We start from the raw sequence: 15,637 nt of genomic DNA, 5'->3' as shown, positions 1-15,637 counted from the left end.
GTGTGGGCTTCACATTGCAGTGGCCTCCCTCGTTGCTGAGCACAAGTTCTAGGGCACGAGAGCTTCAGTAGTTGCGGCACGTGGGCTCAGCAGCTGAGGCTTGTGGTCCCTGGAGCTCGGGCTCAGTAGTTATGGCACACTGGCTGAGCTGTTCTGCAGCATGTGAAACCTTCCTGAAGCAGAGATCAAACCTGTGTCCCTTGCACTGGTGGGCAGAGTCTTAACCACTGGACTACCAGCCCTATCATTTACTTTTATAATTAATATAATTAACTGGTATTTTATAAATTAATTTTAGACTGTCTTTTAGGACACTGTCTTAGGAAAATTAAAACTGAGCACTTGCTCCCAGCTCTAACTTCCCGTCGAGGTTTCCGCAGGTCCTGGCAGCATGCGTTTCCTCCTGGGCTAACTCTAATGGCAGTTTCCTGGTGCAGACGTCCAGTCCCAGCTGTATCACAGTCATCATTCCTTCTCTAATTAATGTGTTGCCAGCATTCCCACTCTTTCATTTCTATGCATTTTATGTTTCTATGCAAGCTATAATTACCAATTACAATGCTCTTGTCTTTTCTGCTCCTTGTGCTCTTTTTACACAAACCGTCTCCCTCCCACCCAGGTTTCTTATATTAGTGTGAGATTCTTCTGAATTCAAAATTTGTCAGAAGACTTGTATTACACAAGAAATGTGTGTCTGTGTGGCTGTCAGTCTAGGCTGGCAGTAGGGCTGCCCAGGTTGTGTACTGCAAAATTCTAGGGCATTTCATTCACCTGAAGTGCGTTGGGCTTGGTGGCCTCTGGCATTTCATGGTATCTGACTAGTGCAGATGATTGCACACTTCAAAAGTTAAATAGTCCTGTGAGGCTTTTAACTTTCAAAAGCAGTGTTGTTTGCTAGTCCAGCTGGTAGGGGGCTGTATAGTGATCTGGCCTTATGGGCTCCGGAGAGACTCTCACCCTCCTTGCTTCAGATCCATACCATGACTGCAGTTTCCAAAACTGCCTCAATCTGAGGGAATTAGCCTGCTTTTTGTAGCAAGCACACAGCAATTTTAGGCTCAGCTAGATACATAAAACTCCTAAGACTAGAAGCCTTATCAGTTCACTTCAGTTGCTGTCGTGTCCGACTCTTTGCGACCCCATGAATCGCAGCACGCCAGGCCTCCCTGTCCATCACCAACTCCCGCAGTTCACTCAGATTCACGTCCATCGAGTCAGTGATGCCATCCAGCCATCTCATCCTCCATCGTCCCCTTCTCCTCCTGCCCCCAATCCCTCCCAGCATCAGAGTCTTTTCCAGTGAGTGAACTCTTCGCATGACATGGCCAAAGTACTGGAGTTTCAGCTTTAGATCAGTCCTTCCAAAGAAATCCCAGGGCTGATCTCCTTCAAAATGGACTGGTTGGATCTCCTTGCAGTCCAAGGGACTCTCAAGAGTCTTCTGCAACACCACAGTTCAAAAGCATCAATTCTTCAGCACTCAGCCTTCTTCACAGTCCAATTCTCACATCCATACATGACCACAGGAAAAACCATAGCCTTGACTAGACGGACCTTAGTCGGCAAAGTCATGTCTCTGCTTTTGAATATACTATCTAGGTTGGTCATAACTTTCTTTCCAAGGAGTAAGCATCTTTTTTATAGCTCTAGTCAAACTATATAGCTCTAGTTTTACCAACTTTGTGAGACACTGCAGGGCAGGGCAAAAGACAGGACAGAGGTGGGCGTGGCCTCTGCTTTAGCTCCTGAGCTCATCATCTCTTGTTAGTTTCGGGGCAGCTTTCCTTTACCCACTTCTCCCTCTGCCTTGGCTTCTCCAGAGTGAGGGAAGGTGATTCCAGAGGTGGTATGGGAGCCATCCTTTTAGAAGACTTAAGCTCTTGAGAGTCCCTTGGACAGCAAGGAGATCAAACCAGTCAGTCCAAAAGGAAATCAGCCCTGAACATTCATTGGAAGGACTGATGCTGAAGCTCCAATACTTTAGCCGCCTGATGTGAAAATACTCTGATGTTGGGAAGGACTGAGGGCAGGAGGAGAAGGGGGTGACAGAAGATGAGATGGTTGGATGGCATCACCAATTCAATGGATGTGAACTTGGGAAAACTCCAGGAAATGGTGACGGACCGGGAGGCTTAGTGTGCTGCAGTCCATGGGGTCACAAACAGTTGAACATGACTTGGCAGCTGAACAACGGCAACAACAACAAAGCTACAAACAGGGACTGACATCTTTTGCAGTTGCTGATAGTCATTAGCTTCCAGGTCCTAGCTAGGGGATGCCTGGCTGCAAATTACTCGGAAGCAGAATCTAGTGTTGTTAGTTCATTCACAATCTTCCAGCCTGTGTGTGGGTCATTAGTCAGGAGTTCCCATAAGTGATGTTGCCTGGGCTAACACCTGAAGCTTCACTTTCATAAGTTTTAAAGGAAGCAGAGCTTAGGGGAAGGTGATCCCAGGATTTCAGGTTTGCATGGTCTTTTCTTCAGTTATTCAGCAGATAGAAAAATTTGAAACTTTTCCTCTATGCTTTTCTTCTTCCAGACATTTTTTAAAATTTCATTTTTAATTGGAGGATAATTGCTTTACAATGTTGTGTTCATTTCTGCTCTACAACAACGTGAATCAGCTATAGATGTACATATGTCCCCTCCCTCTTGAGCTCCCTCCTACCTCCCCATCCCACACCTCTAGGTTGTCACAGTGTGCCAGGCTGGGATCTCTGCATCATACAGCAGCTTCCTGCTAGCTCTCTGCGTTACACATGGTACTGTATCTACGTCAGTGCTGCTGTCTCAGTTCGCCCCACCCTCTCCTTACCCCACTGTGTCCACAAGACTCTTCTCTACATCTGCATCTCTGTTCGTGCAATGCAGCTAGGTTCATCTTATCATTTTTCTAAATTCCATATATATATATATATATATGCATTATACCATATTTATTTTTCTCTTCCTAACTTACTTCACTCTGTATGACAGACTCTGGGATCATCTACCTCACTACAACTAACTCAATTTTGTTCCTTTTTATAGCAGAGTAATATTCCATTGTGTATATGTACCAAACATTTAAAATTTTATTTTATTTTGCTTTTATTCTTTGTCTGTTCTTTTAGTTTCTTAATGAATCGAACATTTTTAAGGAAACAGTCTTTATTGTAACCTTAGATTTCAAGAGGAAGCAGCTAAACATTTTCAGCTGACTATACATAATGCTTCTCTGTTGGCTTAGTGGTAAAGAGTGATGCTTGTCAATGCAGGAGATGCTGGTTTGATCCCTGAGTCAGGAAGATCCTCTGGAGAGGAAATGGCAACCCACTCCAGTATTCTTGCCTGGGAAACTCCATGGACAGGCAAGCCTGGCAGGCTGCAGTCCACAGGGTCACCAGAGAGTCATGTCTTAGTGACTAAAGAACAATAATAAATAGGTAATGAAAAGTTCCATGAAAGTTTTTGACTATTAAATTAATATACATTGCACATTATCTCATAATTTTAAAATGGAATAAAAGTAATTTTCCCTGGAAGAGCAAAATGTAATAGGTGAAAAACTCACTCCTTTGTTTTATAGAAAAAACATAATAAGGTGTTTTGTTGTCTGATTTTTCAAAGAGCACTTTTCCATATGAGTGAACAGAGAGGAAGGGATTAGTATATGATTGGTATAAGGGATTAGTATTAGTATGCAAGATGGAGTCTATTTTAAAATGCTTCTAGTTAATAAACACATAATTGAACAAATAATTATTGAGTTTTAAAAGTTTGATGTTGCAAAGGAATACATATATTTCTTTATGCTCATTGTATATGTGCATTTGTATTTTAAATAGCTTAGTTTGAAGCTATTGTGATTTTGGTTTTTATGTCCCATGAAAGATAGTACTGTATCGCCTCAATACTTTGATGAAAAGAGCACAGATCACCTGAGACCTTAAGTTTAAATGAAAAATAATGCTTAAAAAATAGTTACTTAAACAATTTCAAGAAAAAACACTAACACAGCTAAAAGAATTCTATATAGAATTCGTCTGGATTTACTTTAAGAAGTAGATGATTATTTGTTAAATTCCAATTATTACTTTGAAAGGGATTCTTCTAAAATCTTTATGTACTTGGATAAGTAGTCCCTTGAATTTTATTAATACTGATAATTTCTTATGGATTCATTTATTTCTGTCTTGTCTAGTTTCAAATTACAAATTATGAAGAAAGTTGAATGACTTGATGTAACCATATAGTCTTTATGCATTAACTCTGGCACAAATGGAAATAGCATTTTATATTTGTTAGTGAGTGTTTACTACTTATGTGTTTATAAAGAATGATTCATTTTATTAAGTATTTATCACTGGAAACAATTAACTAGAAGTTAATATAAATTGATAAAAATAAAAATATTTTAATTATATTTTTAAAAATTTATTTAAATAAATTTGTTTAAAAATTTTTTTAATTGAAGGATAATTGCTTTACAGAATTTCGTTGTTTTCTGTCAAACTCAACATGAATCAGCCATAGGTATATATTCCCTCCCTTTTGAACTTCGCTCCTATTTCCCTCCCCATTCCACCCCTCTAGGTTGATACAGAACCCCTGTTTGAGTTTCCTGAGCCATATAGCAAATTCCCATTGGCTGTCTATTTTACATATGGTAATGTAAGTTTCCATGTTACTCTCTCCATACATCTCATCCTCTCCTCCCCTCTCCCCATGTCCATAAGTCTATTCTCTATATCTATTTCTCCATTGCAGCCCTATAAGTAAATTCTTCAGGACCATTTTTCTAGATTCTGTATATATGCTTTATAATGATATTTATCTTTCTCTTTCTGACTTACTTCACTCTGTATAATAGGTTCTAGGTTCATCCACCTCATTAGAACTGACTCAAAGGCGTTGCTTTTTATGGCTGAGTAATATTCCATTGTGTATATGTACCACAACTTCTTTATCCATTCATCTGTCGATGGACATCTAGCTATTGAAAACAGTGCTGCAATGAACAATGGGATACATGTGTATTCTTCAGTTTTGGTTTCCTCAGGGTGTATGCCTGGGAGTGGACTTGCTGGGTCATATGGTGGCTTTATTCCTAGGTTTTTAAGGAATCTCCATACCACCTTCCATAGTGGCTGTATCAATTTACATTCCCACCAACAGTGCAAGAGTGTTCCTTTTCTCCACACCCTCTCCAGCATTTATTGTTTGTAGACTTGTTGGTGATGGCCATTCTGAGCAGTGTGAGGTGGTAGCTCACTGTGCTTTTGATGTGCATTTCTCTAGTAATGAGCAGTGCTGGGCAACTTTCCATGTGTTTGCCAGGCATCTGTATGTCTTCTTTGTAGAAATGTCTTTTTAGGTCTTTTTCCCACTTTTTGATTGGGTTGTTTTTCTGGTATTGAGTTGTATGAGCTGCTTGTATACTTTGGAAATTAATCCTTTGTCAGTTGTTTTATTTGCCATTAATTTCTTCCATTCTGAGGGTTGTCTTTTCACAGGAAGGAAAAAGAAAGGAAAAAAGAAAAAAATACTCCACAGAACTGCAGAAGCCCAATGTAGTGGCAGAGATTTATAACAACAACGAAAAGTAACTGAATATACACATTTACATATACACCCATAAGCAAAATCAAAACAGTCCAACAAAAATAAAGTACAGTAGATTAACCTGGCAAACAAATGATACCAAAAATTGTGTCTACCAGTTAAGAACACAACTAACTAAAGCACAAACTGGAAAACAAAACTAAAGCAAGTTGCCAATTGGGAAATAAAGCAATGAAAATAAAACTAACAAATATGTTGAGAGGAAAGGAGAGAAAGAAAAGAAGGAAAGACTAGATATGCAAAGTTAAATAGAGGTAGATAAAGATTTATACACGTTAAAGGTTAACTGCAAGGGGAAAAGAACAGTAAGAAAAGCAAACAAAGGAATAAATGTAGAAAAAATAATGATAGGTTAAAAAAATTAAGAATTAAAATGAAAAAAAAAGAAAAATGAGAAAAGAAAACTCCACAGAACTGCAAAAGCCCAATGTAGAGTCAGAGATTTATAACAACAATAAAAAAGTGTGACTGAGGGAAAAAAAAAGCTCAAAAACTTAATTAGATTTCATAGTGCCAATAAAATCGACAACTACAACAGATGGCGGGGAGGAAGGAAAGAAAAAGAAAAGAAAAATCTGAAAGAATCTACAGAACAAATCAAAACATAAGAATAATAAATGTTTTTCTTGAGTTTCTGCTGTCAGAGTCCTTTCGCTCGCTAGGAGTCACAGTCCACCTCACCTCCCTAGGATGCCCTCCAACTGGTACTGATATCTGGACCTGATGTAGGGACATCTCAGATTCTAATCTGTTCCTACTACCGTGTGTTCTTGCCTCCAATGTCCTCAGCTATCAGAACTAGTGCGTTTTCTTTTGCGAGAGCTCTCAATGTCCTTTTGTATATTCCACATATACAGAATCTGCCTAGTTGATTGTGTTGATTTAATCTGCAGCTCATGTAGCTGGTTGGAAGGTTTTGGTTATTCTTCCTTAGCCACACTGCCCCTGAGTTTCAATTGTGGTTTTATTTTCACCTCTGCATGTGGGTCCTCTGGGGTTTGCTCCTGAGGCTGCCCTGGAGGACTTGGGTTTGCCCTAGTGAGGGCCAGGTGTGGAGAGGGTGCAGCGGCTTGGGTTGCAGGGGTTCTGGCAGCACTGGGTACTCAGGGGAGTTGGCGGCCAGGGCAGGAGGAAATATAGTGCTCTAGAAGGGTATGGCAAGCTCTCAAGTTTTGGCCAGTACGCTCCAGTATTCTCTCCTGAAGAACCCCCCTGACAGAGAAGCCTGGCAGGCCACAGTCTACAGGTTCATAAAGAGTTGGACATGACTGAAGTGACCTGTGTGCATAAACGCAAGATTTTCTTTTTTGCCTGGGGCACCTTTGCCCCACTGAGAGTTGAGCATGAAGGTGTCGCAGCTGCTTGGCTTGCAGGGACCGTGGCGGCACAAAGTGTGGAGGGACATAGGCTGCCTCCATCGCAGGAGACTCCCTATCAGAGTCTTTTTTCGAGCCTCTTGTAGCCGGCAATCAGAAGGCCTCTTTGGCCAGTCTTTCTCTGTAGCTCTGCCTGTTCAGACACTCAGAGGGCCCCCTTGCCTGGGCTCCTTCTTTGTTGTTTGGCATGTCAGGCACATAGAAGGGGCCCCCCTGGGGGGGGGGGTCCTAGTCTGTAGATCAGCACATCAGTCACTTGAAGAAGCACCCTGGGTGGGGTCCTACCTGGTAGTTCAATGCATCAGGTGTTTGATGCGCCAGCCTATTGTTCAGTGGCCAATGCTGGCGTGTGGGGAGAGAGAGGGTATGGTGATGGCTCCACCTGCTTTGCATGACTCAACAATATTGCCTTGCTTCCATGACTGCTCAGCTTTCCTCCATAGGCATTTCCCACCACAATCTCCTCCCTCACATCCCCTCAATCCATCTCTCCAAAGTCAACAGCAGTCCTTGCCCTGGGATTGCTGCACAGTCCCTAAACTCCAGCTCCCAGCTGCTGCGCCTTCCAGGGGACCTGTGTCCCTCCCTGTCCAGGGCATGTATGGCTGCAGCAAGGACTGTCTGATTCTCATTCCATTTAGGCTGCCATGGATCAGCTTCTTCACTCCCAGCCTTAAATGTTTCTCCTCTGACTCAGACAGTTGCCCCAGTGTGGGGATTGGACCCCTGCCTCAGTTCTCCCACCTGTTGAGGGCAGGTCCAGTCCTACTAATACTCTTGTTTTTCCCCCTAGTTCCTTCGTCCTACCGAGTTTTGCGTGGCTCTATATATTCTTTTCCACCGCTTTGTCCTCCTGTCTGCTCTCAGCTGATGTTCTGCTGATGCAGTTCTGAGTCTGAAGGTATATTCCTGATGTATCTGTAGAGAGAGATGTACTCCACGTCCACCTTTTCCTCTGCCATCTTGTTCTCTCTGTATGTGTTTTGAGCTTGTTTAATATCATGTTAATCAAGGAAAAGTGAATGGTATTCTAATTGTTACCTTTTATATTATTTTTCAGGTGCATTTTCTGGATTATGAATCAGTACCATTTGGTCAGAAAATGGAAAAGGTAATGCAGATTAGAGAGTTTGCCAAGGAAGCGAAAAAAGGAAATATTTTATTATTTGGCCTTCTCATATATTTCCCACAGGTAGGTAAAAATGTTGGTAAGATTGTATGTTCTGTAGACTAACAGTATTTTTTTTGGTGGGAACCTGATTTTGTTAAAAGCAAAGAAATATTAAGGAAATTTTGGGCTGGAAAATTATTCATATTCTGAAGCAGGTGGAAACTCTTGACTCTAAGGAAAAATTAAAAATCAAAATGAGTGTTTTGATTGGGGGAAAAAGATAAAAATTGGCAAATATCTCATATGGAGTAGCCCACATAGAATTGCCAGATGTGGAAACAAAAAAATAGAATCCCCGGTTATTTGAGTTTCAAATAAATAATAATTTTGAGTACATCCCAATTTTGGAGTTTGAAATTCAAATTTCACATTTAACTGGACTTTTGTGTTTAGCTGGCAACCATAAGGTCATGACTCTTAACCATTTGTATAATTTAATATATTTATTTCTTTCATGCTATGCTAAAGATGTTGGTAATCAACATTTTAATCCCTTGAAAGCAGTGGCTGGCATTCAGATTGCATGAGGGCATGGTACTTAACTAAAGAAAAACTCATATTGTAAATGTTTTTAAATAGACAGTTACTTAAGCTGAAGGCAAAATGAATTAGTGTTAGAGATTCTTTGTGCGGAGAAATGCTATTTAAATAAAATTGTTTCAAAAATCTGTTAGAGAAAATGGATTTGCCCTTTGTCGTCCATAGATACCTTTTATGAAACTAGCAGAATGCTTTATGGTGTCTTAGAGGTGTACCACACAGAACTCAGGGAAGTAAAATAGTTGACTGCTTTTTTTTTTTGAATGGTCTGGAATAAAAGTGATTTGGTACTGACTGTCCAGGGGATGAGAGGTATTTAAAGTTATATGGTTGACTAACATATATTGTTTATGAAATATTTAAGGTGCCTTTTTTTAGCCTGAAGGTAACATTTCTTTAGAAACAAATGGATTTAAATTAAATGTAAGGGTCATCTTTTAGCCAATCCCTTGTTTTTCTTTAATTCTGAGGTGGTTTCCTCTATTTTCAACCTAGACAGGCGTGACCTCCAGTTGGTCACAAGGACATGGCAAAGTTTAGTTCACTTAGGATCGTGGAATTGTAAAATGTTAGTCCTCTAGGGTTCCTGAAGTCAGCACAACCAAGGCTTGAAGAGCTACATGTACTTGCAAAAGGTTATAAAACTGGCCGAGTAAGAATAAGATCTGTGTCTTCCTTCAGCAATGACTCCTCTTCAGTGCGTTGTCTTTGGTTATACTCTGGATTGTCATGGTGGGAAGAATAAGTCAGTTCTTTCTCTTGTGCCATGCGAGGGTGTCATGGAGCTTATGACTAATACTGTGCTCTGCAGATATAAAATAGAGATGACTCAGGGAAACCTGATAAGCAGGGAATGGTAGAGCACACACAGTTCTGGAACTCTCTGTCCTATGACTTAGACTAAGCACAAAGGGTCTGTAGTTGGCATTCCAGGGGGGTGCCTGGTTGCCAGATGAAATAGAACATTAAATTTCAGACAAAAATTATTTTTTAGCATAAGTATGTCCCCAATATTACATGGGACATATTTGCACAAAAATTTCTTTGTTATTTTGAATTTCAAGTATAATCGGTCTTCTTTTGTTTTATGTGCTGAACCTGGTAACATTTGTAGAGTGTTTACATGAAAATAACTCATTTTCCCACATGTGACATGCTCTATACTTTTATGAGCTAGAGTCCAGTGCGTATTTTTGTGACTCTGTACCTGATTGGGAAAATGGCCTTGTTGAAAACGAGGAGCCTTTGTAGCCTTCTGCTTGGGCTCTTTCAAACAAACTTGGATTTCCTAAGCCAGCTGTCTGCTAAGTTACCAAAAGTAACTTAGAAAAAGATGGTCCTGCACTGGCTTCAAGATCTATCTCTTGTTACTTTAGGATGCAAAGATAGCTTGCTTTAGTATTGCTTGTCTCTTCTTGACAATATAATAATGAAGATGTTTCAAGCATGTAAGAATGTTTAAAATGTAGGATTTACTTTTATCCTTAAAGACAGAAATGTGAATTGACTCTTACTTGCCCAACACATTTTCTAGTGAATAATTCTACCTTAAGGAGCGTTTCCAAAAGCTCCTGGGATATTGGTTAGATATGCCATTTGAAAAAGAGCTGTGCTTAAAACATTGGGGAAGTGGCAGTAGTAGAGTTGAATAGACTCCTTTAATGAGGGCTTCCCATGAACCTTTAGTATACTGATTATCATTTCATAGCTTCAAACTAGCAACAAGGGCTATGCCATTTTCCATTTTCTCCTGTAACACTTAACTGTAGATAAATCATGGGACTAATGTTCCCTAAAAGAGACTTTGAGAAACACTGCTCACAAATACACCATAAGTAAAGAAACCACTACTCCTTCACACTCTTTTTATATTTCTGTACTAATTTTCCCATTTAGTTGAAGCAGAACTTCTAACATCAGATGCCTACTTGACACTGTAAAGACCAAGGATATGAAGATGTATAAGGTGGAGTTTTTGTTCACTGTTCAGAGAAGAGTGTTGGTTTGTGCTTTCCATGGTGCTGTGAGACACAACTTTTTATAGTATTCATACACTGGACTTTGTTCCCTAAATCTGATTCTGTGCAAGCCATTAGGTGTTTTGTAGGTAGTTATCACATACACGTTTAAGTCTCTGAGTGGTTAAACCTTTCTATATTTCTTAAACTTGTTTTTATAACATTAGCATCAAGTGCTTCTTCTTTAGGTAGGTTTTCGGTTTATTAATAAGCCCCTACTTGGAAGAGAGAATATTGAACTGACTTTCTTTATCTGTGTTATATATATTTTCTTTCTGGCTTAAAGGAAACCTCCCTTGTTTTGTATGTGATGTTTCTGGTAATGTAGATGGTCTTGATTTTGGGCCAAACCTTCACAGTGTTGATGTACAAGGTGTTTATGTTTAAATAGAATTACATAGATTTTTCTTTCTTTTTAAACACAAGACATTCTTAAACCTCTGTATCTGTACAGAGCTCTTTTATACACATGTATAGGGCTTTCTGTGTTTGTTGCTGTTCAGTCACTCAGTCATCTGTGACTCTCTGCAACCCCATGGATGGCAGCATGCCAGGCTTACCTGTCCTCTACCATCTCCTGGAGCTTGCCCAAGCTCATGTCCATTGGTGCCATCAAACCATCTCATCCTCTGTTATCCCCTTCTTCTCCTGTCTTCAACCTTTCCCAGCATCAGAGTCTTTTCCAATGAGTCGGCTCTTTGCATCAGGTGGCCAGAGTATTGGAGCTTCAGCTTTAGCATCAGTCCTTCCAATGAATATTCAGGGTTGGTTTCCTTTAGGATTGACTGCTTTGATCTCCTTGCAGTCCAGGAGACTTCCAAGAGTCTTCTACAACACCATAGTTGGAAAGCATCAATTCTTCTGCACTCTGCCTTCTTTATGGTCCAACTCTCACATCCATACATGACTACTGGAAAAACCATAGCTTTGACTATATGGACCTTTCTCAGTAAAGTAATGTCTCTGCTTTAAAATACAGGTTGTCAAAGCTTTTCTTCTATGGAGCAAGAGTCTTTTAATTTCATGGCTGCAGTCACTGTCTGCAGTGATTTTGGAGCCCAAGAAAATAAAGTCTATCACTGTTTCCATTGTTTCCCCATCTATTTGCCATGAAATGATGGGACCGAATGCCATGATCTTAGTTTTTTGAGTGTTGAGTTTTAAGCCAGCCTTTTCACTGTCCTCTTTCACTTTCATCAAGAGGCTTTTCAGTTCCTCTTTGTTTTCTCCCATAAGGTGATGCCATCTGCATATCTGAGGTTATTGAAATTTCCCCCAGCAATCTTGATTCCAGCTTGTGCTTCTTCCAGTCCAGCGTTTCTCATGATGTACTCTGCATATAAGCAGGGTGACAATATACAGCTTTGACGTACTCCTTTCCAGACTTGGAATCGGTCTGTTGTTCCATGTCTGGTTCTCACTGTTGCTTCTTGACCTGCATACAGATTTCTCAGGTGGCAGGTAAGGTTTAGCTGGTAGTAGACTAGAATGTTGATTATGTTTGGTAAGTAAGTGAAGAATGGCCATTTGAAAAGGTTTCTCAGGTAACTGAAATCAGGTCTCTTTGTTCATTAATGACTACTGTTCTAAACACTCAAAAACTTTCAGTATAATAGAGCGGTTATACTGTTAAAGATTCTTAGTTGTAAACAAAAAAAAAATGTTTCATTGATTGTTTACAAGACAGATTTTTAAAAGGTATTTTGTAGTTTTATAGAATTTCTCAAAGAGTCACGGAACCAAAATTGGAAACTGTGTATCCAGGAACAGGGCAGTTGACAGACATGCTCAACCACAGTGTAGGACTGTGCTGAGAAAAATGCCTTCCATTACTGATTCTGGGTACATGATACGTGAATGAACCATGGGTAGAAATTCTAGTCTGGCTGATCCAGGAAATGAAAAGGGTTTCCTAGATATAGTCTCCTTGTTGCTAGTGCCACTTCCACATTCTAAGTCTCTTCATGTGCGTAACAGTACCTGTAGCATTTAGATACCATAGAATCTGGGGCAGTGTAATTTGGTTTTTTACTCTGCAGTCGCTATTACACAGAAATGAAAGCTGGGTTATGGTTAGGGCAGGCATTGCTTGAGCCGCTTTGCAATATCAGCCCCATCTATGTCATATGGAGTCTTGTCTTAGATTGAAATGAAATCAAACAGAGCACCATTAACAAGTTGTGTTTACATTCAAGAGCTTGGTATTTGTCTCTAAGTAGGCTTTCCATATGGTGTCTACTACAGTTATACATTTTTAAGTACTATTTTGCATATGAACTTTTATGATAAGAATTTGGCAAAGTCTATAAAATTAATATCTGTAGAAGTTTTGTATTAAATCTGTGCATTTTACATGCTCAGGGCTTTAGAGATGACATAGGTTCATGGTTAAAATGCTTCCAAAAGCTATTATAACTGGTTATTTCTTAAATTGAACTAGTATCTTCCCCTTTAACTGACAAACTAGGTATATGACCTTAAACAAAGGATATGAGCTTTCTACTGGAGGAGGGCCTGGCAATTCACTCCAGTATCTGTCCAGAATCCCATGGACAGAGGATTGGAACCCCAGTGCATGGGGTTGCAAAGAGTTGGACATGACTGAAGTGACTTAGCACACATGGGTAAGCTTCCTAGGCTTTGGATTTCCATTTGTAAAATGCAGAAGTCAGAACTTCTGCAAGAAAGCCTTTGTTGGATGAGAAAGTGGACACACAAGAGGCGTGCGGGCTGTGTCAGGTTATATGTTGACCGTCTCTCAGTCTGACACCAAGCAATGCGGGAACTAGGCCTGGATTTTCTGTCCTTTCCCTGTGGACCGTAAGCTTCACTATACTATTATTTCACTTATTTTACTGAGAATTACTCATTATTGTTCCTGTGTTTTATTCTAGTTTAGAGTGGAAACTGTTCTCTCTCTCTCTCTCTCTTTTTTTTTTTTTTTTTTGGTTAGATACCTCAGTGAAGTAGATGACAAAGGTGATGTCTTAGTCTGTTCTGCTGCTACTGCAGATATGATAGATGGGAGGCTGGAAGTCTGAGATCAAGGCACCAGCATGTTTGAGTTCTCAGGAGGCTTCCCTTCCTGGAGGCTAAGCGGTATTTTCTTGTTGGCCGCTCACATGGCAGGGACTAGAGTGAGGCCTCTAAAAGCCCTGTTCTGTTGTCAAGGACTTCACTCTAATGAGTTAATCCAGCATCTTACTTCCTAAAGCGTCATATAGGAGTTAGGATTTCAACATACGAATCTGGGGGAGGGACACAAAGATTCAGTCCACAACAGGGAAGGGATTAACATCCATCAGAGAAAGGTTAAGAAAATGTAAAGCATGTTAGCAAGAAAGGGAGTGTGTGCCATGTTAGTCTATTCATTATCTGCTGTCTCCTTCTCCTTTGAACTGGCATTCCACTGGATTTGATACAGTGGGAAACTGGACTTTGGAAAGTATTAATCTGGCTTAGTATTTTCATAAGATGGGGCTGTTGCAAGGGACTACATCAGACAGAGCTATAGGAAACGAGTCTTGGAGAGGTTGGGGGGTAAACTAGCAGAGCCCCTCTATCTTCTGGGCTTTCCTGGTGGCTCAGATGGTAAACAGTCTGCCAGCAATGCAGGAGACAGAGGTTTGATCCTTTGGTCGGGAAGATCCCTGGAGAGGAGAATGGCAACTCACTGCAGTATTCTTGCCTGGAGAACTCCATGGGCAGAGCTATGATCCATGGGTTTGCAAAGAGTTGGACATGGCTGAGTGATTAATATTTTTCACGTTCGTTGTATCTTCTGTCTGCTCCTGTATACACCTGTTTCTTCTCTTCCAACAACTACAGTGACAACAACAGCTTCTCTTACAAGAACGACAACAGCTCTGAGAGGCACATAAAAAGGGAAGAAAGTTACCAAAGCAGTTCTGTAATTTTTTGTTTTTGTTTTTTTTTAAAGAAAAATTATTTGTAAAAGACTTATGAGGAGCTTTTTATAAACCTCCAAAGTAGGATGTGAAATGGTGAAATGAAGTTGTTTGGCAAAATGGTAAATTAGATAAAGATGTGTAAACTGATCTTGTGTCCGAGGCATAAGCCAGATCTCTCTACTTGGTGAGTTAAGAAATCCTATTCTTTCTCTGTTGTCTGGGTTTTGAAGGTTTGGGGTCTATTGTAAAGGACGTCCGGGAAACATTCTTGACAATGAATCACTTTGTAATAACTTTAAGGAAATTCCAAATGAAACATTAAGAACTATGTGAGCAGGTTCAAATGCTCTCAGATGCCTTTGTGAAGGACCTTAATCGGTAGGATACAATGGATACCAGTTCTTCCCTCTCAGATGTGCCCCGTTTGCTCTGTGTTCACGTTTCAAGTCTGCGTGATCACTTGGAGAACAAATAGGTGTGTGCTATCAAGTAGCTGAACAGTTTTGTTTTGCATTTTTAATGAAAATCTTTGGAGAGATTAGGCTTAAAACTCTATTCCCTGAAGTCCTGAAGTGAGAAATTACTTGGACTTCAACTGTGAATTCTTTGCGAAACTCACATTTCTACCCAGGCCATCAAATTGTATGGCTTGTACAGTAAACAAACAGCACCAGATCTGTTTCCAGAAACCCATAATATCCTATTCAGAGCAATCAGGCTTTTTGATGTGGGAGTGTTGATGAGACTGAATATTCTTCACTTTCAAAATTGTTTTGGCTTTTATTGTTTAGCTTTAGTCATTCTTTGGGAAAATAAGGTTATAAAAGCTAATGTCTTTTCAGAATTGCGGGTTTGAAAAACTGAAGCTATCTTCAAGGAGTTTGGTTAGCTTACTTGGCCAAGTCATTAGAGAGAGCATCAGTAACTTATTTTACTTAGATATATCTAAGTGAAATGGATTATTAGATTCAAACTTGTGCTGCAGATTTCCACTTAATTTTTGTGAATGAAAGAAG

General features: G+C 40.0%; 1 protein-coding gene across 4 annotated transcripts in view; it reads left to right on the top strand.

The window, feature by feature from the left end:
- Nucleotides 1–15,637, top strand: part of CRPPA (CDP-L-ribitol pyrophosphorylase A) — a 373,607-nt gene that overhangs the window by 229,418 nt on the left and 128,552 nt on the right. For 2 of the 4 annotated variants that reach the window (XM_069587589.1, XM_069587592.1), the window contains one exon: nucleotides 8,042–8,173. In XM_069587589.1, the coding sequence (XP_069443690.1) occupies nucleotides 8,042–8,173 (132 nt within the window). Of the gene's footprint in view, nucleotides 1–8,041; nucleotides 8,178–15,637 lie in introns of all 4 variants that reach the window. The other 2 variants (XM_069587591.1, XM_069587590.1) reach the window with 1 other exon arrangement.

This window comes from Ovis canadensis, chromosome 4 (assembly GCF_042477335.2).
Source record: "Ovis canadensis isolate MfBH-ARS-UI-01 breed Bighorn chromosome 4, ARS-UI_OviCan_v2, whole genome shotgun sequence".
Taxonomy (NCBI): domain Eukaryota; kingdom Metazoa; phylum Chordata; class Mammalia; order Artiodactyla; family Bovidae; genus Ovis; species Ovis canadensis.
Note: the sequence above shows the minus strand (reverse complement) of the source record. Positions and strands in the feature narration are given on the sequence as shown.